This window comes from Canis lupus, chromosome 7 (assembly GCF_048164855.1).
Source record: "Canis lupus baileyi chromosome 7, mCanLup2.hap1, whole genome shotgun sequence".
Lineage (NCBI taxonomy): Eukaryota > Metazoa > Chordata > Mammalia > Carnivora > Canidae > Canis > Canis lupus.
The window spans coordinates 38,047,589-38,075,075 of NC_132844.1; the positions used below are offsets into that span (position 1 = coordinate 38,047,589).

The 27,487-nt window shown below is 32.2% G+C and overlaps 1 protein-coding gene across 50 annotated transcripts in view; it reads right to left on the minus strand.

Moving 5' to 3' along the window:
* The window catches only part of RIMS1 (regulating synaptic membrane exocytosis 1), a 477,707-nt gene that overhangs the window by 157,065 nt on the left and 293,155 nt on the right, over positions 1-27,487 (minus strand). For 49 of the 50 annotated variants that reach the window (XM_072832402.1, XM_072832369.1, XM_072832362.1 and 46 more), the window contains 4 exons: positions 9,172-9,239; positions 8,288-8,398; positions 6,256-6,355; positions 1,900-2,023 (listed from right to left, as the gene is read on the minus strand). In XM_072832402.1, the coding sequence (XP_072688503.1) occupies positions 1,900-2,023; positions 6,256-6,355; positions 8,288-8,398; positions 9,172-9,239 (403 nt within the window). Of the gene's footprint in view, positions 1-1,899; positions 2,024-6,255; positions 6,356-8,287; positions 8,399-9,171; positions 9,240-26,973; positions 27,448-27,487 lie in introns of those variants that run through there. The other variant, XM_072832415.1, reaches the window with a different exon arrangement.

A 27,487-nucleotide genomic window follows, 5' to 3' on the forward strand; every position in this document is an offset into this window, starting at 1 on the left:
TAATGTTTATTGCTTCAGTAATATTTTCGAGCACAAATTTCCACATTTACAAACAAGCCTTCTTAATTACTTCTACTCATCCTACTCACAAGTAAGGTGACAGAACAGTTCTGATACCAATTATAAGCATAAATGCCAAGAATATTATATTGGTAGGTTAGTAAAATTGATCAATACTTCAAGAGGGCTAATGTTTCTTAGTCCATTTGATCAATGTGCATGTAAGTTATATTTGGAATGATTTGTGGAATTACTATCCCATTAAACTAAGGATAAATATTATTTTCTTCTTTAAATTAGTCATAGAATTACATTAAACATAATTATTAAATTTAGCTAGAATTAATCTTCTACGATCCTAATAATTTCTCTATTAACTGGAGAGTTGATGTCAGATTTGATTTCTATTTAAATATAATCTTTGCATTCTATGTTTCTTTAAATTCCATAATCCATGACAATTTAGGGTTTGGTTATGCAGATTATTACTTTTTAAATTATTTACATACAAAAGTAAAAATAATGAAAATGTTACTCCAGTCCACTTTAATTGCCTTTTAATTTTTTGTTAAAGTTACCATCAATCCATATTTTGGCTTTTAAAATTTTTTTTAAACTTTTAAATCTCTACATATCGGAAAGTATTTGGCAATGTGTACAGTGCTTGATTTTAATTTTTTTTATACTTTTGATTCATTTTCCAATTTACTTACCTCTTTTCCAGCCTCATATTTACCTTAGCACTAGAACACATATCATGTAAAACTAGCATGAATTATATAGTGTTGCTATTTTTAAAAAATCTGCATGGAAATGTACCATATTTTTGCAAATGTCTTCAATGTTTACTCTTAATAATCACCACTTAAAGTTGTTTATAATCTTGCTTTTATTTTAGAGTTTATATATATTAATATTATTCTTTGGAATATATGATCATACATTTTCAGTCTTTTGGAAACTAGGATAATTATATTTTCTTCTATGTTTTGCATTGGCATATATAATACATGAGGACAACAAAAATTTAAGGCTACTACTTTTTCAACATAAAAAGTCTTGAACTAATGGCTCTACAATATTTTAGATAAAAGGGGGTAAAAGGGAATTATTTCCAAAAATATATTTAAACATCAACCCAACTATAATGAGACAATTTAAAATGACTTCCAAAAAATTACAGACCGGCAAAAAGAGTATCTGGACTTTGTGAGTTAGTGAGGAAAAGCTAATGATGTGGCGAACTCTATGCACAAATATGAAAAATATCCCACTGGCTACAGATAATTAGATTATGCTAAAAATTTAAGTTTAAAAAATACTATATCAATTATTATGACCAACTAAAAAGTAAAAATATTTCACATTTGCTTAACTTTAAAAGTCGGTACTACCCATGGGTAAAAATAAAGAAAAAAATATTCTATGCTTAGTAAAATAATAAAAAGTTCATGTAGACATGAAACAATTAGTATTTTAAATATAAGAAGACAAGTTTGTTAGTGACTCCCTTCAAGGAAATACTACTCATTAAATTAAAATTACTAAAAATAATAGTTCTGCCTTAAAAGAAGATATTTTTAGTTTATTTTTCACTTTTGAAAAATACATATCAATATTTTTTGATATTACAAGTGATAAATTGTGGAGCTTCTAAAATGTAGTAAAGAAAATCCAGTATTCAAGTTTAAAAAATTAAGAAATTTTAAAAATCTAAAATGTATGCCAGTATTCAAGTTTAAAAAATTAAGAAATTTTAAAAATCTAAAATGTATGCCCATAATTGAAGAAAAAACTATCCATGTTAACATGTACTGTATGAATGTATAAACTTCTTTTTAAAACCCTGCTAATACATGTAATTTACTAAACTTAAGAAGTAAGTTTTTTTAGCCTTACCCAATAGGCCTTGAAACAATAATTTCAACTTGAGGTTCTGATTTTGATTCTAAAATAATGTTGTAAACTTCTTCATTTGTAGCTCCCGGCAGGGGTTTACCATTCCATTCTAGAACTTCATCCCCTTGAATTTAAAAAAAAGGGTATTTTTTTACCTTATATATTCTGTTTATTTTTCTTATCTTTTTTCTTTTTTAACAAAGAAATGCAAAACATATACAAATAGTTTAATTGTCTAGGCTCTGCTCTCAAAAGCAAATTAATTGACATAAAATGTCAGCTAAATGGTTCTTCTAAACACTTTTTCCTTTTCTTCTTTCTTTCTTTCTTTTTTCCTTTTCTTTCCCCCATAGAATATTACTGGTCACAGGAAACAGTACAATACAAAACTACCTTTATCTTTGATATATACCAGAAATAATATAAAAAATAATCTCATGCTATGGGATGGAATTAGCACAGCTTATTTGGAAACATTAAAAAATAATAATTAGCATGTCCTACATATAATAAATGCAGGCAGCTCTATATGTGAAAGATTCTTATTGAACTCTGCATAAATCCTGCTTTGTTTTTGGTTGAAATAGCAATTAACATTTATTAGCATGAATTTTCCAATTATAAGTCATGCTTCATTGTCTTCACCAGACACACAACAGAATAAAAATGCATGAAAGGATCTGAATTCATACCCATTAGGGCAACGCAGGTAGCTATGGCAAAGTTACAAAGCAAGCAGATGTAAAACTGTTGCATGACAGTTAACCCACTTCCAGATGTTCATAACACACACATTCTATATATAATATATATTGTGAGCATTAACATAAAATTAGAAAATATTTTATAATAATAAAACTAATATAGTACTCATTAATTTGTTAAATATTGTAAGATTAATCAAGTAGGGTCATATGATGTTAAAATACATGAGCTAATGCTTATCGTTGATATTTTAACTAGTCTTTTCACAATTGATCATTTGGGAAAAATTATTTATTTTCATGAATATTTAAAGAAATTTTAGATCCCAAATGGTTCTCTGCACAGTACCCTTCAATTCACAATGGTAGGCTTAGCTGAAATATCCCAACCTCAATGATACTTTGAGGTGTCTTAATTTTTTTGTTTGTTTGTTTCTGTTCATTTTGTTGTTCTCAGTGCCTAAACATTTTACTAGCTAAGTAAATATAGGATAAGCTGATGAATCAATACAATCATTATATAAATGAAAGCTAACTGTAAGCATGAAATCTTTGTTTTTAGGTAGGTCTTTAAAAAGAAGTAGAAAAATTTTGTTTTACTAGAACCATTTTAAGGTATTTTTTCCCAAATGTTTGCTTACTCAAAAATATAAAATAAATATTTGAAAGGCATGTGATGCTGCTTTGGTTTGGAAGAGTATGGTTAGTATCAACATTTAAATGACTTCTAATAGTTTGACCTAAGAAGTTACCCAGCAAGGTTTTTAAAATAGGCAATGAATATAAATTGATGTTAAAAAAGGAATTAATTTATAAAATTAAAATATATTCAGTCTTTTAAATTTGACAAAGGAAATAAAGTTTATGTCATGGGAATATATATGTATGTGTGCATGTATGAAAAAATATTTTCTGAAAGAATACTTACCCTGATATCTCTTATTCTATCATGTTTTATTTCATTTTTTAAAAAATGGATACAAACCACTAAATTAATATAACTAGCCAGTAATGAGCTGCAGTCAACATTTTGCAAAAGCCCTGAACTATAAAATTCTCTTTATAGACAGCAACCTGGAAGCATAAATTTTATTTTATTTTATTTTTTTATTTTTAAGCATATATTTTAATACCATATTAACTTAGTGCATGTGTTCATTTACAAATCAATACCTCCTAAAGTAGAAGATAGTTTAACAATATTTATTTTTATGTGGATAATATCTTCAGGCAGAGATGTAGATTATGGTGATGGAAAGATAAAGAGATTTCTTCTGGCCCTACATTTGGTGGCGAAGAAGAAAGAAAGGAATGAATATCTTTACTACAAGGTTACACACCATGATAGTTCATCTGAGGAACAGAAGTAGAGCCAGGTAAGTGCTGGAGATATAGTAATTAGTGTTCCAGGTGAGATATCAGGAAACACTTGAAAATTAAGGCAATTTTAGCTGAGTTTTGAAAGATGGGAAGGACTTCAATAGGCAGAGCACAGAGCAGAAAAGTAACCAAGTAGAGAACAGGTAATCAGGTCTTAAAGGTGGACAGCTTCCCAGGGACCTGTAGGCAGACCGCCATGACAGAAGGGACAGTGAATGGTAATGGAAGTGGCTGGAACTGTTAGCAGAGAACAGAACTACAGAGCTTTGACTTAGGCAGATGATGACAGAAAGACAGTGAAGGGCTTTAATAAGGAGCATGTCAGTGTCGACTTTGTGTTTTTGATAAGTAAGCCAAGTTGTAGCACAGTACATGGACTCAAGGGGAAAGAGCAGTAGAGAAAGCTATGACAAAATTAAAGATTAATTGCAAATGATGAACAAAGGTCAAGCTAATAAAAAAGCACAGCGCGGTAGAGGCCAGTGATGTTTATGTGCAAATAGAAGGAAGATCATTCCTAAATTATAATGTCAATCAAACAGAATATATGATCCAATTCATTAAAATACTTTTTCAAATGCATCAATTGCTTGAAGTGAAAGTCTACTTGTATGGTTTATACTTATTTAAGCTGAGCTTTTAACATTTTAGATTTAAGTTTCTCAGGCTGAAGGTATATTAAGGGTGATAAAATAAATGAAATTTATCACTAAGGGATATTTTATATAGAAAAAAACCTTTCACTGACTCTCTTATGTAATCATGTATTAAAATACAAAGACCAAAAGCCATTATGTTTATAATCTGATCTGCAAATTCAGATTTCTATAGTTAGATCAGAGCACCACATTGACTTAAGGGAATCTTATACTTTTTCTAAGGGATTCTCAAACTTTCTAAGGCTGACTTTTTCAGCCTTAGAGACAAGTAAGACTTAGTTTATTGACACAGTCACTCTTGATTGAGTTATTTTCTTATTAAATCATAACTAGTTCCTGATAATAAACAACAGTGTACTATACCTCTACACATCTTCAAAGCTGTATGTATTGTAGATGGAGAAAGATCTCTGATTTGGGTTTTCTCCCTATACAATACCTGCATAGGGAATCTCTATCAAAGAAAAAACCTGGGATGTCTGGGTAGCTCAGAGGTTGAGTGTCTGCCTTCCGCTAAGGTGTGACCCCAGAGTTTCAGAATCAAGTGCCATATCGGGCTCCCACTGGAGAGCCTGCTTCTCCCTCTGCCTATGTCTCTGCCTCTCTCTGTGTGTCTCATGAATAAATAAATGAAATCTTAAAAAAAAAAAGAGAAAACTTAAATGACTTTGAACTGATATCCTGGTAATCAATTACAACAAAAATGTCTTTTAACAGTTATAGAACACTTTTCTAAAAGTCTCAGTAATTACAATCTTAAGGTATAAAAACTGAAAATAGCCTAGAAATGTTCTTTTTCTATGGGCTATGAGTTATTCATCCTCAATTCTACAGTTCAGCTTTCTGTTTTTATTTTTATTGTGATTGTCTTTCAAATACATAAGCAGACATTCCAACCAAAAGATTTATACTCAATTGTGAAGTAAATCAGAAAAAAAATATTAACAGAATTTTAACTAAAATGAAGAGTAAACAATTTAACAAAAATAGATTTTAAAGTAGATTGCTGCTGAATATGGTATATCTGAATTATCAAATGATTTTGTTATATGTTAAGGTTACAGAGCAACATTATGAAAATTTCCAAATACCGAGAAGTAGCACCTCTGCATGTGTATGATAATGCCACAATTAAATTAACAACTATTCTATTACATAATCTGTGTAAGAAATGTGACTGTGGTTGTATTTTACTAAAAATTACTACTGGTAAGTGTTTGGGGACCATTGTGAAAAACTTCAGTTATTATAACAACTTAAAATATAAACTAAGGAATTAATTAGCTATATTATTTTTTCTACAAGGCTAAATTGTTTTGGATTTGTAGCAACATTATGCAGCCATCTACATAAACTAGTGATCCTGCAGCACTTTGTATCTATTTACTTTTACACAAATTAACACAAAGATTCCTAATCTTACTCTCTCCAAACTGCTACTGATGTATCATTACCTATTATTGCCATCAATAAATATTCACACCAGGAAAAAAGTTTTCAGTCATGCACTAAGATTATTTATTTAATTGACTTATATATAACTTACCCCAAATTGAAAACCACCATCTCATGCAAAGAGTACACACTGTCTAAATGTTAAAAATAAACTTTACCTGCTCTCAAGTGTCCAACTACATCTGCAAGGCTACCCTTCTTTACTTTGGTGATGAAGGCACCAAGACGTCCTAAATCAGTCATTTTTCCTCCAACAACCTGGACAATAATAAATTTATAAGTTCCCAAAATTCATATCAAAACATAAATTTATTACTTTGATGAATTACTCCTACAGTCTCTTACAATGTATTTAGGATTGAGTGTAGGTACATTAATAAACTGAAATATATTTTGATTAAATGAGTGGCAGTATGTTTTTTATTTTTTTTTATTTTATTTTATTATTATTTTTTTAAGTAGGCCCCCAACGCAGGGCTTGAAATCATGATCCTGACATCAAGACCTGAGCTAAGATCAGGAGTCAGACACTTGAGGCATCTGGATGGCTCAGTTGGTTAAAAGTCTGTCTTCAGCTCAGGTTGTGATCCTGAGGTCCTGGGACAGAGCCCCGCTTTGGATTTCCTGCTCAGCCAGCAGTTTGCTTCTCTCTATCCTCTTCCCCAAACCTCTTGCTGTGCTCTCTCTCTTTCTCAAATAAATAAAATCTTAAAAACAAGCCAGACACTTAACCAACTGAGCTACACTGGCATGGAGTGGCAGTGTAGTTTTAAAAAGAAAATATCTCATTATGTTTGAGATGATCCTGTGTCCTAAGGAAGTTCATATACTGATTACTTATATTGACCTAACAATATGCAAGGGCACCATGAATAATGTATATCCTTACAAGACAAGTGCCAGGTCTTCCAGACTTACTTACAGAAGTGTGTGACATAGTTTATATTAGGATTCATTTTTCTTTATCCTCAAAATTCATGCCAACCATTTGAATTATAGTTCTATATGCACATGATGCACCACTGCCACATAAGTTCTTTAACTCTTTTGTATACCTTCAGTACAATATAGACCTAAGACATAATGACTATAGATTCAAACCAAGAATATGCTACTTTGGGGAAGCAATTCACCATGGTATAATGAGGAATAGCCTAAGTTTATCTCTGCTATTGACCATCTTCATTCATGACTTCATCTGAAATATGTATGTGTTCTAATCTAACTCTTGAAGTCTGAGTTATTTTACTAAATATTTAACACTTTTACATAGCTTTTCTACTGTAACTAAAATTACATACATCTGAAAGTTTCTAAATTTAATTTTTCCCAATGCAGGTGCTAAGTATGTATAATTAAAAGTGCAGGGCAAATTCCCAAAGCTTGAGGTTGATCCACAATTCTTTGGGACATGCTCATTAGTGGAGGTAATCAGAATTATCTCATAGCAAGAGAAATTAACGGTAATAACTGATGAGGTGATATGATGTGCATTAACTGAAGAAAAGTTTTGGTTGGATTAATAGTCAATGGTTTTGAAGAAGTCAAACTATCACACAACAATAGTATAATACATTGGTAAATAATTTTAAAGCCCAACTTTGAATGTGTTTCTAAGTTTCTGAAAGCAAATAAAAACCATGTGATATAATATATACATGCAAACATATAAGATAAAATGTATACATATATTTTTTCGATAATAAAACATAATTTTTTGCAGTGGGAATCAGTTAATATTTTTAAAAGATACATTTTACTCTTTTGGTATTACCATAAATTCTATTATACTTAGGAAACAATCTCTTTAATGATATTTTATGTTGCTTGTCAAGATATAATAAAATTATGCAGTTCACATTATCTAACTTTACTATCATCCATTAAAATCTTTTTAATGTAAAAATTGTCCTTGAACTTTATACTCAGATAAAAATTCTTTATTTTCCTCTATTTTATGGCAGTTTCCTAACACATCTGTATGCCATATTAATAAAATGATTTTGAAATATTAATCCATATAAAACACTAAATCTATCATTAAGACTTCAGTATATTAACAAGATATATTCACAAGAAGGACTTTATTTTGGAGAAGAGAGGAAGATATTTAAAAATCAGTTAGAAACTGCTGAATGCAACCCATACTGTGATCCGCCCTTAAGAAACACTTTAAACCAGCATACTTACTTTCAGACCCAGTAATGCACCTGATTCTTTGGGCATGGTTGTTCTCTTGTTAAGAATAACACGTCCAATTAATCGGTCTCCTTCTTTAGATGGCTGCCACGTTACAGGATGCTATTAAAACATGAATAAAGTTTTTAAAAAGGTAAGTTATTTTCTTTCCTATAGACATATAATTATTGGTTGTAGCAGGATGTTATTTCCTCAGGTAAAGGCTCTCTAGAAGGAAATCTTTATTCTGGTGGGTTCTACCCTAGGCTTACAACAATTTGCATTTACAGCTACATTTTATTTGTAGTAGACTCTTAAACTAAATAGTTCTAAAAGTATCAGCAATTAAGTAAATCTCTAAAAAATTGTTCTGAAATGAATTAAATTGAAATTTAAAATATATCTGCCTATATAAAGAAAAAATGATTCTGTATTTTGAGTTGTTAATATCATTAACTAAATAATATCTAATTTATATATAGTCATCAATTGTTTTTTGATTAAATTTAAAATTTATTAAACTTATTCAGTGATTTTTTTTCCCTTCTAAACTGCATTGCCAGGATGCCTGGGTGGCTCAGCGGTTGAGCACCTGCCATTGGCCCAGGGCGTGATCCTATAGTCCTGGATCGAGTCCCACATCAGGCTTTCTGCATGGAGCCTGCTTCTCTCTCTACCTATGTCTCTGCCTCTCTCTGTGTGTGTCTCTCATGAATAAATAAATAAAATATTAAAAAATAAACTGCATTGCCTTAAATTGCAATGAATATTTTCTCTCTTAAAATGTACATATAATGAAAAGGAGTAAGATTGTCATCTATCATATATAAAACACAGGACTATGAACAGCACATATCGTCCCCAAGCTCCAAACTTTCACTTCCCAGAAAGCTTACCGAACTAATAGGTGATGTTTCCCGGCTATGCCACGTAGCAGGATCCAACCAGTAATAATCCAAATCACCTGCACCACAGGAAAAAAATTAAAAGTGTTTAAATGTTTTAAAGTGGAGAATGTATCATTTTAAGTATGACTTCTTCATCTATAAAGCAAAGGGTTATGAATACCATAATCTTCAGTGTGTACATCCCAGAATGATACACCCTTGTATTGCCAAGGTGTGACCTGAATCCTTGGAATGGATGTGTTATAAATGCGCTTAATACTACATACTACCTTTTATTTTCATTAAAGAAACACACATAAAAAGTACTGAAAGAACTGGATTAACCCATTCCACTTTCCCTCAAAAGACTAACTATACCAAGGCATAGCCTGCCATCTAGTGATAGTGGCAGAAATTATATTCATTGAACTAAGTATTAAAACTTAGTGTCTCTTTTTCTACTCTTCTGAACTATATCATATCCTTTCAAAATTAATATTTGGTCTCAATCCTCTTCCCTCATCAACTGGCAATAGGGCATACATTTTAGAACATAGTGTTTAATAAATTAAGTATCAAGAAGAACTTTTAGCAAGAGTACAATACAACGAACAGAAAATTCAATTTTACTAAGCCATAAAAAAGACTTTAGAAAACTTTAAAAATACTAATTTTGTAAGCATGAGCTTATGAAACTTTAATTTTCATTTTTTTGGCTTAAAAATATAATGCTAAAGAAAGGGCCTGAAAAAAAAAAGAAGACAATTAATGGAAAGCAGCAGTGCTTTCAGTATTTGCATAGGAAGAAAGGCCCGTATGGCCTTTGAATGTGAGAATAAATGATCTTTTACATTTTTTTAAAATTTTTTTTTCATTTATTTATGATAGTCACACAGAGAGAGAGAGAGGCAGAGACATAGGCAGAGGGAGAAGCAGGCTCCATGCACCGGGAGCCTGACGTGGGATTCGATCCCGGGTCTCCAGGATCGCGCCCTGGGCCAAAGGCAGGCGCTAAACCGCTGCGCCACTCAGGGATCCCATCTTTTACATTTTAAATGTTAGATTAAATACATGAAAATTTTTCTCTTGATGGATCTTGAAAGAGAAGATGATTAAGAAAGTGAGTCAAGCATGCCAACTAACAGAAATCTAGCTTAATGTTGGGAAAATGTGTCTGGCTGATATCTGTGAAGTACATAAGCAAAGAATTGCATGTAGATGACAGGCATGGCAGATATAGGCATTATAACAGAAATGTGATAGAAAATGTAAAAATGATTAAAATCCACAGGCATAAAGAAGTCTATACATTTAAGTTTCTTAGTAGTTGCTTCTCTTTTCCTTTTAAATAATATCTTAGAAAGGCTGAAGGGAGAATATTATATATACTGCAATAAATACTAAAATGTTCTTTAAATATGTCATGTACATGGTAGTATATTCTGGGAAGGAGTAAATACTAGAAACTGCATTAGCAGAAACTATATTCTATTTCTGTTTCATACAGAGTACATACCCCTTTCAAAATCACATACTTTAAAATGTGTACATGGCTTGGTGGCAATGATTATAGATTTCTGCTCTTCTTTTGGATCACCTCAGTTAATGGAATATAAGGAAAGTTGTAAAAGGTTTTTTTTTTATCCTTTATTTTTACTGTTTGTAAAACGTCATGTTTTTTACGAAAATTTTTTCTTTGAATATAGTTGACATACAATGTTAACATTAGTTTTACATGTACAACATAGAGATTCAACATCTCTACACTTTATACTGTGCTCACCACAACTGTAGCTACCATCTGTCCCCATGCAACACTATTATGGTACCACTGACTGTATTGCTATGCTGTACCTCTTATTCCCATGACTTATTCATTCCATAACTGGAAGCCTGTATATTGCACTTCCCTTCACCCATTTTGCTCATCCCCTGCCCATATATTTATTTTTAAAGTTGTTTTGTCTTTAGTATTATGATACCATTCCTCTTGAAAGAAAAACTATGTATCATACTATAAAATTGTAAGCAGTTTTAAGTAGTAACTACAATTATCATTCAAAAGATTGTAACAATTCACAAAGCTTTTCCCCTAAGAAAGTCTGATGACTTCTTTTTTTTTATTTTTTAAGGATTTTATTTATTTATTCATGAGAGACACACAGAGAGAGAGAGAGACAGACAGACAGAGAGAGACAGAGACAGGCAGAGGGAGAAGCAGGCTCCATGCAGGGAGCCCGATGCGGGACTCCATCCCAGGGACTCCAGGACCACGCCCTGGGCCAAAGGCAGGCCCTAAACCACTAAGCTACCCAGGGATCCCCAAAAGTCTGATGACTTCTTAAATGCTGACTCATTTTGAAATACTGTGATAAATTAATAAAATCACCGAGATTTGTGGGGCTTAAAGAAGAAAATTAGTCATTAAGTTGAAAGCTTAGCTGCTTTGAAAAATCTTTGAGGTTAAAAATATGACAAAAATCCATCCCATTTTAAAGACTCTAAAAGAAGTTTTTTGTATTCTTCAATAACTTAGATATTAAAAACTGTACTTCTTGTTGGTATCCTTGTCTGGCTCATGCATCAACTCCTTGTATGGTGGTTCACTCTGTGTCTCAATCATCTTGTCCTAATTAAATCTGGATATAGATATCTGATGAATATTTCCTGTGCAAAAAGTGCTCCTTATACACAAAAAACCAAAGGCTTATGTTTCTAGTATGTTTTGGTGAGGATACTGAGCACATTTTAATCTAAAAACAATGCTTTCAAGTAATGGTATCCTATCATCTACAACCTTTATATAATAATGATCTTGAGGGACACCTGAGTGGCTCAGTGGCTCTGCCTTACACTCAGGGTGTGATCCTGGAGACCCGGGATCGAGTTCTGCATTGGGCTTCCTGCTTGGAGCCTGCATCTCCCTCTGCCTGTGTCCCTGCCTCTCTTTCTGTCTCTCATGAATAAATAAATAAAATCTTAAAAAAATAATGATCTTGAATGGAGAGTCTAATTTAATTGGTTTAATGTGATAATTTTGGTCATACATAGTACTGTTCATATATACTAAAACTGCTCCTAAATCTAAATTAAGAGGTCATTCAGTATTTTGGTATACAATAATATTTGTATATATTTCAGTATATAATTATACTTGCTTCACATTCTGAACAGTTTCTAAGAATTTTCTTATCACAAACTTCATCATCAGTCATTAAAATATAACATTTTTGCTTAAAGACTTATGAAAAATAAATTCTAAAATCTAAATACGTAGTTTTAAACTTATTTTTCTTCTTTCCACATAATTACTAAATTTTAAAGATATTATTGATTTTTTAAGTACTGTAATTTGTCTTTATAAGTCACATTTCTCTATTATTAATGGACTAGGCAACATTCAACAAAACTTCCTCCTAAAATATTCAGAATCCAGTATTTCATTAATATAAAACATTTTCCTTGATTATTTTTCTAATAGGTGATTAAAGAGATTGGTTTCCAAGTAGCATGACTACAAAATGATAAATTCAGGGTATTTGCTTATGGACTGAATACAAAAGAATTTTGGTTCTAATGTTCAATATAACTAACTATAAAGGAACAAATTTACTATTATCACTAATTTAGATCCAGGGAATATATCAGATGCTTGAGTCTACTGAAATTGTTTGAGTTCATAAACAGCTGAAGTTCAATGAAGTGTTATAATTTTAAGTATTATTTTTTTAAGACTTTAAAAACAGACTTTTATCCTATCCCTTGTGAAAAAAGTAGTTAATTAAACTTAATAAGCACTCAACTTTCACTGAAAGAATAAAAGTCAGCTAAATGACTCCTGAACCTTCTGTAAAGAGAACTTATCCTAACCCAAGTTATTATGATTAGAGAACGTAACAACAACAAAAAAAGAATGTAACAATGTGTAAACATGTGCCTCTATGATTTAAAACTTTTTATCTTACTGTACTTAATGTCAAAGCAAAATGGGTTCCAATAGGATCAAAATCAGTTGAACAAAAATTCTTTCTAAATTATACAAATGCATGATAATGTAGGAGTATATTAAAACCATAAAGATAAAACCATAATTCTGTTTTCATACAATAAATACCTATCAATTTACATGATAATTACACTTGACCAAGTGGAATGTGTATCTAATGTATAGGTAGTAAAGGAAAGGTTATCTACACCAAAACCTTTAAATATTAGAAAATTTGGATTTCTTTTCCATTTCCAGAAGAAATACACAGCATATTTTTAACCTCATTATAATGAATGATGATAAAAGATGGGACTGAAACAGATTCCAAGATTGACTCACAGTAATTGTGCTACTTGTCATCTCAAAGAAAATTATTCTTCCTATATAGAACAGATTGTTGGTATCCAAAGAAATTATAAAATTCATAGTCCAAAAATCAGTAGAATCATCCTTATCAGAGATTTCCTGTGCCTCTTAAACTGTTTCCCTCTTTTATTTCTATTTATCCTCTGTAATAGGATGTGTGTTGGGACTAAGTAAAATTAAATAAATCCTAATATAATTTATTATAGCACAGCACATAAATTAAAATACTTGGTAAAAATGTTTGTCGAACAGACATTCATGTTGAATAGATACGCAGTGCACACACAAAAACCAACTCAAGTTCCAAGAATGAGTTTTTACTTTGAGACAAGGTGGGGTATTTTTACACTGAGTACCATGGTTAACACACAAGTTAATAAATACTGCTTTAGTTATAACGTAGTGAAAATGTTACACATATTAAATCCTTTTATTTTACAAAGGCCTACTTTTCATAAATAGGAATTGATATCCAAAGTCTAAGAATTGAGAAAAAAATCTTAATTTCTGATTAATATAATGAAAATACCATTTTGAAATAATTTCCTCTTATTTTAGAAGTTTATTGCAGATAGTTCCATGCCTATAAAAGTCAAGTGTGACTGCTCCCACCTCTAAGTTAAAAATGACAGTGGAACTAACTTTGAAATAAATAAGCAGTAATTTGCTATACAGCAAAGTCCTAGAAAGCCTAATTTTACTTAGGTTAAATTAGCAGTCAGGGATAAGAAACAAATATTGTTTCATAGGTCTTAGAATCCAGGCATTAAAATAAAATGAGAAGATATACTTGCAAAATTTAATAATTAATCAGTGAAATATTAAAGCCTATAAATAAATGTAAATACTATGTATATGCAAAATCAATATCAGTATAAGTCCCTAGAATAGTAAAACACTTTTTGGTGATTTCATTTAGTTTACTGAACACAAATGTTCACTCCACAATTTGACAGCAAATGCTGCATAATTAAGGAATTTGTGTCAGTTGAGGCATGGCTAGAGGTATCTCCACAGCACTGGTCTTCAGCAAGAACTTCTTCAAAAATTCTAAGTAATATAAATTCCAAATTCCGGTTTTGGCCCAGGACACACACACACACACACACACACACACACACACACATACACAGAAGGTGCTATTTGCTGGAAGAATTACATTATATCTAGCCTGTAGGGATTTACTAGACTGGCTGCTCTCTGTATACTTGTCATAAGTTTCACTTTCAAAATTCCCCTTTGTTAACAATGTGCTCTGCTTCTATCAGAGAACCAATAATACCACTCTTTCCCTGGTATAAGAGTTTGATGGTTCAAATAAATGCATTCACTATTATTTATTAAGTTAATGATGTACAAAGATGTTTGTATTCAGAACCCATTTATACTCAATAGAACCTCCAGAGCTGAACTACCTCCAAAGAAAGATGAGATATTTGTGTAAGGGCCTGTAGTGCCTTCTCTGTTTAACACTGTTAGGGACCAACAATGGAGGCTTGGTAGCTCATCTAGAATTTAATTAACATATTTGGTGGAGCTAGTACTTCTCTGGTTATTATGTGTACTTTTTGGTGATTTTGAGTGCTAATGGAACACCAACACGATTACCACACAATTTCTACAAAGCAGTTTTATGGAACTCAGAATCAACACTTGTAACTGAACTCTGAGCTCAGGCATTCAGATAATCCCTCAACCTCAGAGTTAACTCCTATAGAATCCTATTGCTCTTTTAAGAGTTATCTGAGATAAAGTACATGAAATTGCTTTACAAATTATAAAGCACCACAGAAATGCAAGTTGTCATTAGAGTGTAAAAATATTTACTAAAACATATTTCCAATAATAATACTGATAAGCACCTCTGTCAATTCTAACGCCAGGTAAAAATTAAGGAACTGTCCCCATAGTTTACTTATTTGGAAACTTGAATAATCAGAGAACTTCACTCTATTTTAATTCTTCTATTAATAGCATTATCTTGTATTAGAAACTAATAATTATGTTTTTTCTTATAAAACATAAAAACTAGCTTTCGTGTAAAAAGAACATTTTACTTAACATTAGAGATTTGTGACTCTCTTCCTAACTCTGCCATATTCTTGATAATATACCTTCATCTCTATAAACCCTGTCCTCCTCTATAAAATGGGGATAATGCCACTTTCTTGCAAAAGTTTCATGATGATTAAATGAGATGTGTCAACTTCGTAAATTATAAAGGACTTCAGAAATAGATTTTATTATATAACTACACAACTGAAATTAGGACTATGAAATCATGGTGTTAGAGTTCACATTTATAGTTAATTAGCTATAACTAAAATATACATAATATGAGCAATCTCTGCAAAATATGCTCTGCATTAGGCTTAGAAAGATGTTAGTCACTTTATTTACAGAAATTAATTGGCCTGATCTAAAACAATTGCTCAACTATTCAGAGTGAATGAGTATTTCTTTAATACGAATTGATGAAGGATGAGGAAAAAGGCTATCACATATAGAAAAAGTAACATACATCTTCCTGTTAATTTCCATAAAGCCAAGGGTAGCCTAAGGTATTAAGAAAACAGTTGTTTTTACAGTATTGTCAGGTAATCTACACATTAAGTATATAGATTAACCTCTATCTGGACAGTGAAGCAATTAATTTGATCAGAATGCATAATGTATCCTTAATGTAAAAATAAGTATTTCATCATTTCTTCTTTATATGATCATGTTTTAATGTGGAAAAATAAAATACAATGTATCAGCAAAATATTTGTGATGAATTACTCTGAATCATGAAACAGGTAGGCTATTACATTCCTTTATACTTTTTTTCTGATGATTCAAGATATCCTTGAAAAAGTTTCCTTGAAACCAGCTTGTATTATACCCTAAAAATTATTAGGTATGGACTTTAGTTATGGAATACATTTTAATATTTATATTCTAATAAACTATAAGCATCCTAACTTCCTAAGATTCCTTTTTTCAGTTTATACTCCCAGCCAAATTACCCAAATAATAACAAGACTGATGGTCTTAAGAAAACAATTATAAGTTTAAAGATGTACTTGAGTCATCCCGAATGATGGGGCTTTGGAAAAGCACAGAAAATTTTGTGGATTTACTTAAGTAAGCTAAAAGACATTCAGAGGTAAAAAGCTATCTGAGATACTTAACACTGATCATCAACTCAATTTTTCCTAGTTTTGAAAAGAATATAAACTTAGATTTTTGAGACCACTTCAGAGTTCAGAAACACTTCCAAAACACCACTTCCAAAATGAGCATCGTGATGCTTGATGACATCCTTATTTTTAATCTCTGCACTGACCTGATGCTGCAGGCCTCAGAAGAAGTTGACTAATTTAAACTCCTGAAACAACAACAAAAAACCACACACACAGTCACACACACACACCTTTATGCCTTCGAATAATAAGGATGTTCATCGTCTTCAGAAAATCTAGACCAGACTATATTTATTATCTATATTAAACGACAATAAAAATTATCTACAGAAAAGTCTAAGATTACTGATGATAGGGCAAAAAGATGTCTACATATAATAATCTAGAAAGGAATAAATTTCATGTATAAATATGGTTTGAGGTCTAATGACTGAGAAATTTTTTTCTCAGAATCTAAATATATAAGAGTAAAGTACCCTGGATAGCAAAGCACAAAATTAACAGTCTTATGGAAACCTTTCTTTTTTTTCTAACACAATGACTCTACATAAATAAGAATTTGGAAGTGCTGCACACAGGAGGGAAATATTTTACTGCAACTTTCCAACTGACCAGGCTTCCACATTGAGACTGAGTATTCCATTCACGTGGGAGAACAGGTTGTCACGTGCAAAGCCTCGGAATAACCAGCCAGGAAACCCTGTGGAAAAAATCGGGGTTTATACGTTTTCATTGTTTGGGGACTGGACGTTAACCACAGGTTTAAGAAATTGTAGTGCTGGGCAAGTTCACAGCAGAGACATTACCAGAAAGCACTCTAGATGTAAATATCGTTGATAAAGGAAAATGTTAGTCTTTATCCAGACCTCACACCCAGGCAAAACTAGCAAAACAATATTAATTTGCAATAATAATTCTGAATGTCAAATCAACTTCTGCCAGCCTCTACATCCCAAAGACATGGAAATGAAAAAATACAGAGATTGATACATTATCACAATTTTAGTGATATAAATAACAAGAGTAATAGTCAAATAATGATAAAGATGAATTCCAAGGGAACACAGAACAAAATGGAAGAACTTAGGGAATGATACTGTTTATCATTTAAAAATATGTAGTAAAATTATAAATTAGTAGGAAATAAATATACTCTAGCAAACAGTTTTGGTAATATAAACAGATGTTTCAAAATCAGAGTCTATCAAAGAAAGTTACTGTAAATATGTTTTTTCCCCTGTTTTTATTTTATTTTTTATTCACTTGTTTTTATTTTGGGTATTCAAATAAATAATTTCTAGATATATTAAAGAACATTATATATATATTTATTATATGTATTATAGTTATATATTATATATATAATTATATATATATATGATTCCTATACTGGCAGTGGGAAATTGCTAGGCATAGAAATTTGGAGAATATTTTACACCTCAACATTGTTATAGAGAAAAATGTGAAGTATCCATATTTACAAACTTCCAAATTATGGTACAGGAAAGCAGATTGCAAAATACTGTCAGATCACTATCTAAATCTCTGCCAAAGGGCAAAAGTGATCAGACTGTATTGTATAAAGCTTTCAACTATACTCAAACTCCATATGATGGAAGATAATCAGGCAAGAGAAAGCACAAAAGGAAGGAACAATATTCACAATGCATTTAGATCACATATACATTTATCTTTATAAAGCAAAATATATTAAGGTTGGTCAAATATTAACCTATTGACTCAAGAAAGGACTTCTCTTCCAGAGTTCCTAAACATTTAAGGGTTGAATAAGTGATTCTAAAATTATGTTTCCAAAATAATAATTTCAAAATAGCTTCACCTTAGATAACATTTTCATAGCAAAAACTGTTACTTTAAAAAATCAGAAGTCTCATTAGTCCAGACTTAAAGGGCCCAATATGATTTTTTGGCTGGGTCACAGGTACTCTGGTGAGAAGAATGAGATGACCTTCTACTCAGGAATGTAAGGCAATCCATGCCCAGTGTGCCTAGATGTTTAAATCCAAGATTCCATAATTACCTAGCTGCACTGAACTATTCCCAAGTGTACTTCAGAGAGAATATATTTTGGAATACAGTGTTTCTCAATATTTTTGACATGTTTTATCCTTGTGAGGGATATGCAGGAAGTCAACTTAGATATTCTAAAATCTAACTCTCAATTAATCCAGAGCATCACACAACCATGCACTTGGTCTACACTACATTTCACATAGTCCCTCCCCCATCTCCCCAACGGCCTCCATAGTTCCTTTCATATATTGTCCTTCAACATATGACTCTATGAGTCATGGTGATGATGTTACTCATATGGATCATGCTCTGATAATGATTATCTCTTGTGAACAAAAGAAACTTCCCTCTGTGTCACTCTCAGGAAAAATTTGTGTGCACTAGACTGGTTTATTTTCACGTTATGGAAGCTGAAGTTTTATAACTGATGGTACATTTATCAAAATATGTTAGAATGTTCATGGTTAAACCTGCAGCCTAATTTTCTTCCCTTATTTTTTCTTACCAATCTTTTCTACACATTTTTAACTTATTTCGTATGGCTATGCTTTTACATTTAGGTAGGTACCTTAAGTAACTTTTGATATTAAGGTAGACATTAAAGCAAAAATTAAAATAAAATAAAATTTTTATAACTCTATTTTCATTAAAATATAGAATTTTCCATCCATCACTCTCCACATACCTTTGATGCAATAAGAAACAACTTAACTAAAATGCAACTGATATACAGGCATGAATTTATCCACAGCTTAAACAGCAGATTGCAGAAAATAGCAAATTATCTCAGCAAATTATCTATTTGGAAATATTGCCAAAGAATGGAAAGCAAATGAAAAAAAGACTTCTAATCTGGAAATAAACAAACAAACAAACAAACAAATCTGAGCTCCTAGACTTTATTCTTCCGAAAGTCCTGGATCCTCACAATTTTACAGTCAAAATCCTGAGTTTTTCTGTTTTTCAACTCCACAGGGCCAGTGAACATGCATTGTGTTGGTAAGGACAAGCACACTAACAGCAATAAGAATTAATTCACAAGGAGAGAGAAAGGGAAAATTAAAAAAAAAAAAACAAAAAACAATTAAACAAACCGGTTAAGGATATACATGACCTCAACACTATGACACTTAAGTAGCACTAGAACATAACTGCACCAATGGGCAACATAATAACTGATGTCAAAACAATATACATTTAGGCAACAACCAAAAAAATTATTTTGTGGCATATAAACTTTTAAAAAAATAGAATGAAATCTCCTTTTCTGGTTTTCTGGTTTAATTTAAAACTAAAAATGAAAGAGTAATATACAATACTGATGAAAAAGATTTTAAGTAAAATAACAAACAAGTAGCATCAACAACAACAAGCTGGTTGGCAAATATTTGGCATGTTGGAAAATTTAGCTATCAAGAATTACGGACTTGAATCTGAGTTTTCACCATTTCAAAATTAAATCATTACTCATAAAAACAACAAAAAACAGACATGCAGTAATTGTTTATCAAATAACTGCTTTTGATTTATGATGTAATAAAGGATTCAATGAATGATAAACATTAATTCTTATTTTCTCCCTCTGAATGTTCTATTTCTTGACATTTTGTGAATTTAGTACAAGAAATGGGAAAGATAGAATTAATTGTTCTTTGCAAAACATACTATACACAGAGTAGCTGAAATGTCTTCTAAATATTCTTGATCAAAATTATTGCCTTTTTAAGAGCAAAGCAAACAAAACTCTTTCTAGGGGATTGATCATGTCACTGAATTAAATTGTGAAATTAACATCTATTTGGCGAAAAAACTGAAACTGAATACTGTTTTCACTGATATTTAAAATTTTCAATGACATTAAATCTGTCAATTATTCTTGAAATTCTTTTATGGGGCAGCCCAGGTGGCTCAGCGGTTTAGTGCCGCCTTCAGCCCAGGGCCTGATCCTGGAGATCCAGGATCGAATCCCATGTCAGGCTCCCCACATGGAGCCTGCTTCTCCCTCTGCCTCTCTTTCTCTCTCTCTGTGTCTTTCGGGAATAAATAAATAAAAATCTTAAAAAAAAAAAAAGAAACTCTTTTATGAAAAAAGACTAAATTGCTATTTCAACAATGTTAAAAATAATGATTTTTCAAATGTTTTCTAATGCAAATTTTACAAATCTATAACAAACCTTTCCTGATTAAGACATAATGATTTCATTCACAAAGACAGTAAATATCTTTAGGTAATTTCTCCCAATAATTAAGAGCACATTTAAGATTGATTGAATAATTCCAATGATTTTAACAATAACAATTATACTGCACCTCATTTCCATATATACCAACCCAAATTGAGTTATAATGTTTTCTGATCACAGCAAGAATGAGTTGGAAAAATGGATGAAGCCCATCATAAAGATCAAATAATTAGTGTGATTATAATAGTTCCAATATTAAGAAAAAAATCAGTTTACCTTAATCTTTCCCAAAGTCTCTCTTGGTTTGCCTCCCTCCCTGTTCTTATTTTATTTTTCCTTCTCATCCCCTATGTTCTTCTGTTTTGTTTCTTAAATTCTACATATGACTGAAATCATATTTGTCTTTCTCTGATTGACTTATTTTCCTTAGCATAATACCCTCTAGTTTTATCCATGTTGTTGCAAGGCAAAATTTCATTCTTTTTGATGGCAGAAGGACTTATTTTATATATACTTTAACTCAAATTAAAAGCTTATCTCCTTTTAAAAATGAAAGAGTCTGGGGACACCTGGGTGGCTCAGTGGTTAAGCACCTGCTTTTGGTTCAGGGTGTCATCCTTGAGTCCTGGGATCTAGTCCCACATCGCGTTTCCTGCATGGAGCCTGCTTCTCCCTCTGCCTATGTTTCTGTCTGTCTGTCTGTCTGTCTCTCTCTCTCTCTGTGTGTCTCTCATGAATAAATAAATAAAATCTTTAAAAGAAATAATAAAATAATAAAAATGAAAGAGTCTGTCAATAGACATCTCCTAAACTCAATCTTATTTCTTTCTATATGGCAAGACTGTAAGTAGTCTTTACTTTTCAGTAGAAAATGCTTATTCATGTTTGAAATATATTTTTAAAGAAACCAGGCTAAGGTAATTATTGCAACTCTATTCTAAGGAATAAATACTCATTTTTCAAATGACAAACTTACTCTAGCCTGGCTATTTGCATTTTTTACTGTTGAAAGGGATAAAAATAATGAAAGACAACAATTGCTAGCCTTTATAATTTCACTTATTACTAAGAATTTTTATAGTTCCATTCATTTTCCAAAGTGATACACTAATAATTTTGATGACAAAAAAATGACACACATACACACACACACACTCCAGATCTTTGGGCCTACTGTGGTCCTTTAACATAATTATCATTGCATCATATTTTACATCAAACATCCAGATATGCACTTAGTTCACAGACATGAAAACTGTACCCATTTCAGTTTAGTTTTATAAACCAGCCAGGCAAATGTGGAAACTACAAATGGTATATTCAAAGATTCTGTATAGTAAACTCAAAAGGGACAACTTCAAGCAAAAACTCCAAAGACAAATCCTTCTCCTCATTATAAACCACAGGTTTATCACTGTGAAGGATCTCTCAGATTAAATAGATATTTAGGGGGCTCTTATTCTGTGCTCAATTTTCCCATCACCTTCATGTTCTCATTGAATAGTTCCAATTGCAGTAAAATTTCATAGACTAAAATAAACCTTACATAGAAATCTCTATAAGTAAATGTCTGAGCTTGAACAAGACTAGCCTCTGATGTCAGGGAGTCATAACATATTTTTCCAGGATGCCTAATGTCAGAAAAAACTCTAGTCTCTGTTAAGTCATTCTGAACAGAAATAGCTCTAGCTGGCCCTTCAGGTACAGATGAAATAATGTGGGTCCCTATATAGTCTCCCACTCATCTAAATGAAAGCTTTCTATGTTGTATTTGAATTTTCTGTCATTTCTAGTCTCTTTACTTATATCAATGCATCTTATCATTTATTTACCTTTCAGAAAGTTAAGCTTGTGGTAGATTTTTTTACTATGATGTGGAATAACACCCCATGAAAAATTGAAACAGTAATGAAGTTGGGTTTTTGTTTGTTTTTTTAGCAATAATATTTTGAAGTGAGTGTTGGGTTTATTTACTCACTTCGGTCACTTGGGAAGAGAAATGGCTTACCTTCACATAGGGCAAGACTTTTCTACCATGGAATGCCAAGTACTTTTTTGTTTTTGTGATCTTTAAGGCAAACTTTATAATCTGAGTTATGTGAGCCCTTTTACACGATCCATAATTAGAGTTAGGGGATCCATATGCTCTTTAAAATTGTACATAAAATTTTGTGTGCAGTAAGTATTGTTTTGTGAGAGCCCACTGCTTCCTTTATTTCTCTAATGGGCCTATGACCACTCTCCAAATTACTAGCAAATGGTTGAAGAGTCTGGATGAAGGGGTGACTCAAACTAGGACACTGCTATATTGCCTTGGTGCTTTACCTTTAGCTCCCAGAATTATCCTCTTTTATAGGTCCTCAGGCTCAGCAGTATGCTTTCATTAAGAACCCTATTTAAGCTAGACACTTAGGAAATCAAGAAACCATACCCTGAGAAAATGAGCTTTATGATTATATACAGAGGGAAAAGAAATTCATCTCAGAAAGCACTTTCATGAGCTATCAGTACTCTAATGAATCATATTTTTGAAAAGACTTTAATATCAACAGGCAAGAGAAATACTATATATAGATGTGCTAAAATCTCTTCCCTGATGAGTTCCTTAAACAACTTCAAAGACATTGACTAAGAAGGAAAATATAGAAAAAAAAAACACAAACTTTATGTAATCTAAATAAACCATTAGAAAGCATAATCCTGAAATAAGAGTAAAACTTCAAAGTGGATAAAACAATTGTTCCAATTTGGACCTGCTTAGAAGTTAAGAACAAACTTCAAAGGCTAAGCATTCTCTAGAGAGGGAAAAACAAACAAATGAAATAACACCAACAAAAAATTGAAATTGCAAGACTAACAGCTTCTTGTTACCACAAAAAAGTTCAAAAGTCATTAATAGGTCTAAAATATCTGACAGGTGTTATACAACAGAAAACATGTTTGCTAGAACCTACATCTGTTAATCAATATGCCACCTTTTCTGAAGTCAGCTTTGAAATCTATTCAATATTTACAATTTATCAAATAAAAAATTTATTTCCCTGTAAAACTCATACAGCTCACACAAAACCTTCTTTGAAACAAGTGACTTACTAGGCATTTACAATTTTTGGTTGGATTTCTGAAGTGAACTGACCAACTCATTATATGATTATGACAATTACCTTCCTAAAGAGAAAAGATGGCCTACTTGAAGCAGGCTATCCAAAATCTAAACCCATTTCACTAGCCTACCATTTATCGGTGTGGAACTGAATAGAATAAAAGTCTTCTTGATTATTAATATTACTATAATTAGTAATTCTTCATTGATTTCTCTATTCTTATGATTGGACATGCTTCTAATTAATCTTCCAGGCCTTAGAAAATTGAGAAGAAATATTCATTTTATTTATTATTGACTCTCCTCACAGTCATTTTCCTGTAACCTCCTACCTGGATCTGGCTTTCCCTGGAGACTATCACTATCAGTGGGAAGATGGCATCTTGGAGGGACCTCTGTGCCCAGTCTGTCTCAGTGTCGGCATCAGGGCCACTCTGCCTCTGGCTGCCTTGATCTTCCCTCTGTTAAGACATGCTCTCAGATGTCACAGGTCACAGGGTGACTGCAGGCACAGGAAGCAGTAGGGACCCTGGAAATCTTCCCTTACCCCACTCCTGAAATGCTCCCCACTATAACCCCATCCTCTTTTGCTATGTGGATGCTGTTGTGACTGAAGTTTGTCCATTAAAGAGTTTTTGTGATATGTCTAGTTGATCCAAAAATAAAAAGCATATCATCATCTGAGAAAAAAAAAGATATCTAAAAGGCATAGAAACTGCCTGCATTGATCATTTCTTTAGGTCTTAATTTCATTATTGGGCCTCCATGCACAGGTAATTAAACCTTGTTGGTTTTCTTTTTTTTTTTTTTAATGTTACTCTGTCTCATGTCACTCTAATCCTTAGATCAGCTAGAAGAATCTTGAACGGCAAAGAAATTTTTTCTCCCCAACACTCTAGGATTACCTACAATATATATTTGCTGTTTGCTGAGATTAATTTTGTCTTTGTTTTCCAAATGACTTCCATCATTTCTCTAATAAAATTTTCCTCCAGACCATTCACAGGCAGTACTTCAAAATAAAAATATCTCCTTCTCCTGAAGAGCTTTTTAACCATGTGTTAATAACAGTATCACATAAAATCACAGAGTTTGAAGAGAACTAAGTGGGCAAGTTTCTGTATGATGATCATTTCACCAGTGAAGTTACTGCCTTCATACATGCATTTATAGAGACTGTAAAATCAAATAGACTGCTCCCTCAAAGCTAGATAATCAATCACATTAGTTTCATCTCATCTCTCAGGTGCAAATGTGGGAGCACGAACCATCATTGCTTCAGTCTTCCTCTCAAAATAGTGGGTGTCTATCAAGAAGACACAGTAAATATGACCATAAACATGAGATTCATCTTTATCAGATAGCAACCATAGCTACTCTGCAAGTATATGTCAATTCAAAATAAAATCCTCTGTCCTCTAGAAAGAACATATTTAGTTTGTCATGAATGTTAACTGGCAGTTGACAGACAACAATGTGATTAATACTTTTACAAGTAGAAGGTGGCTGGCTGCTTCTTTTCTTTTTATTTTTTTATAATAAATTTATTTTTTATTGGTGTTCAATTTGCCAACATACAGAATAACACCCAGTGCTCATCCCGTCAAGTGCCCCCCTCAGTGCCTGTCACCATTTGCCTCTGATCTCTTGGATTTTAAGCTTGTCCTCAGCAAGAAAGTGAACCTCTTGAAAGTCATTTGCCGGGAAGAGCAGGCAGGCACTCTCCTTAGCTGCTCTCAGCAGTACTTGCTGTACCTGAGAGGGAGCAAGGGAGTAGCCAGGCAAGCTCGTGTCCCTGGCAGGCTTTCAGAGAGTCCCAGAGCCTCTGCATCTAGGACCTTATCCTGCTGCTGCATAACTCGAGATGTGCCCCTTCCCCTCCGCACAGCTCCAAGGAATACAGTCTAACAGCAAATGCCCTCAGGACACCTCACATTTCCTCAATGCCAATTTGGCAAAATAGTTACAATGAAGCCATGAGATTTACCAGTTTAATTTAAAAGACCCATAATCTCCCCTCCAAAAAAAGCCTCAGCTGCTAAAACACTACACAGAAAAGACAAAAAACAAAACAAAACAAAACAAAACTCTGTTCCCTTCCTTTATTAAGAAAATGTATACCTTTAAAAATTTAATAACAGCGTCTTTTTTTACACAGAAATAATCATCAGACAATCCTGAGGCCCTGAAAAACATTGTGTCATTCCCACTGAGAATAACAGTAGTCTCTTTTCAAACAGGCAGAATGGAAACAAGGGCCAGGAGGGGTTGGTTACTCTGTCGTCCAAGGTCACATACTCAAATCTCTAACCTGAAAGACTGCATTTTCCTTTCCTTTTTTCTGTCTGGGCTATCTGTTCCCTATATCTAAACAGTTTTTCCTTTAGTCCACAGCTGAACATCACAGAAACACAGGCAATTCCGTGCTGTGCGCTAAAATCAGGACTGTTGATTAGGAGATACCAGGCCTTGGCAGCCTTTGTCTATACACTTTAAAATAACAATCTATACAGAAACTGGTATCTTTCTGTCTTTAAGAAGATTAAGTTCTGAAGCTTTCTAATTTTAATGAAATTCAGTAAACATGGAAAACAACTATCTTTGGTCAATCAGAAAAGGAAAATACATACTTTCTGAATTAATTGTGTAATATATATGTGTGTGTATATATATATCAAGTTAAAAATTAAATACTAAATTGTAGACAATTTAATGTACACTTCTATTACTTAAAACATAAACATGAAAATAACTTCATATAATGCAACTCAATGATCACTACTGTATTTTAAAATGATATATCTGTGTAATTGCATGTTAAAAGCAAACTATTCCTTATTCTATATTGATAGGCTCTAAATGAAGCATTTTAATATCTTACTCTTGGGATAATTAAACAATATATTCTATTAATTTTACATTTATGTATAAAATTAATATAGCTTAGTTTACCTGTTCCTGAGTGCAACGTATGAAGTAGGAGAAACTGCAGAAACCCAGCAAACATAACAGCAGCATCGGAGTGGTTAAATAAATGCTACTGGCATCAAATCACTAAATTCTAGCTAGCAAAAGCAGCAAATGCACAACACAATAAAAAAAAAAAAAAACACCAAAAATGCAAAAAAATGTTAAAATTCCCTGTGGTCCTTGCATTCTAAATCAAAACCAAAAAAATTTAAAAAGCCTGCAGTGTCCAACATTATACAACGGTGACACTAAACAAGGCCATAAGTGCTGCTGTCATCAAAACAGATCTCTGCAGTGTACAGATTCTCATTGATTACTGCATTAATCTATAGTGCTCTGTGCTATACTAAAGAGGTTCCCACTGTAGCAAATACCAAAGCTCTGGTAGGTCCGTAATTAACCATTTCCTGAAACAATGCACAGAAGATGTTACCTTCCTGTAGGCAGAGACACGAAATGAAACAAAATGTAATGCTGTGGTCCCTTAAAACTAGCA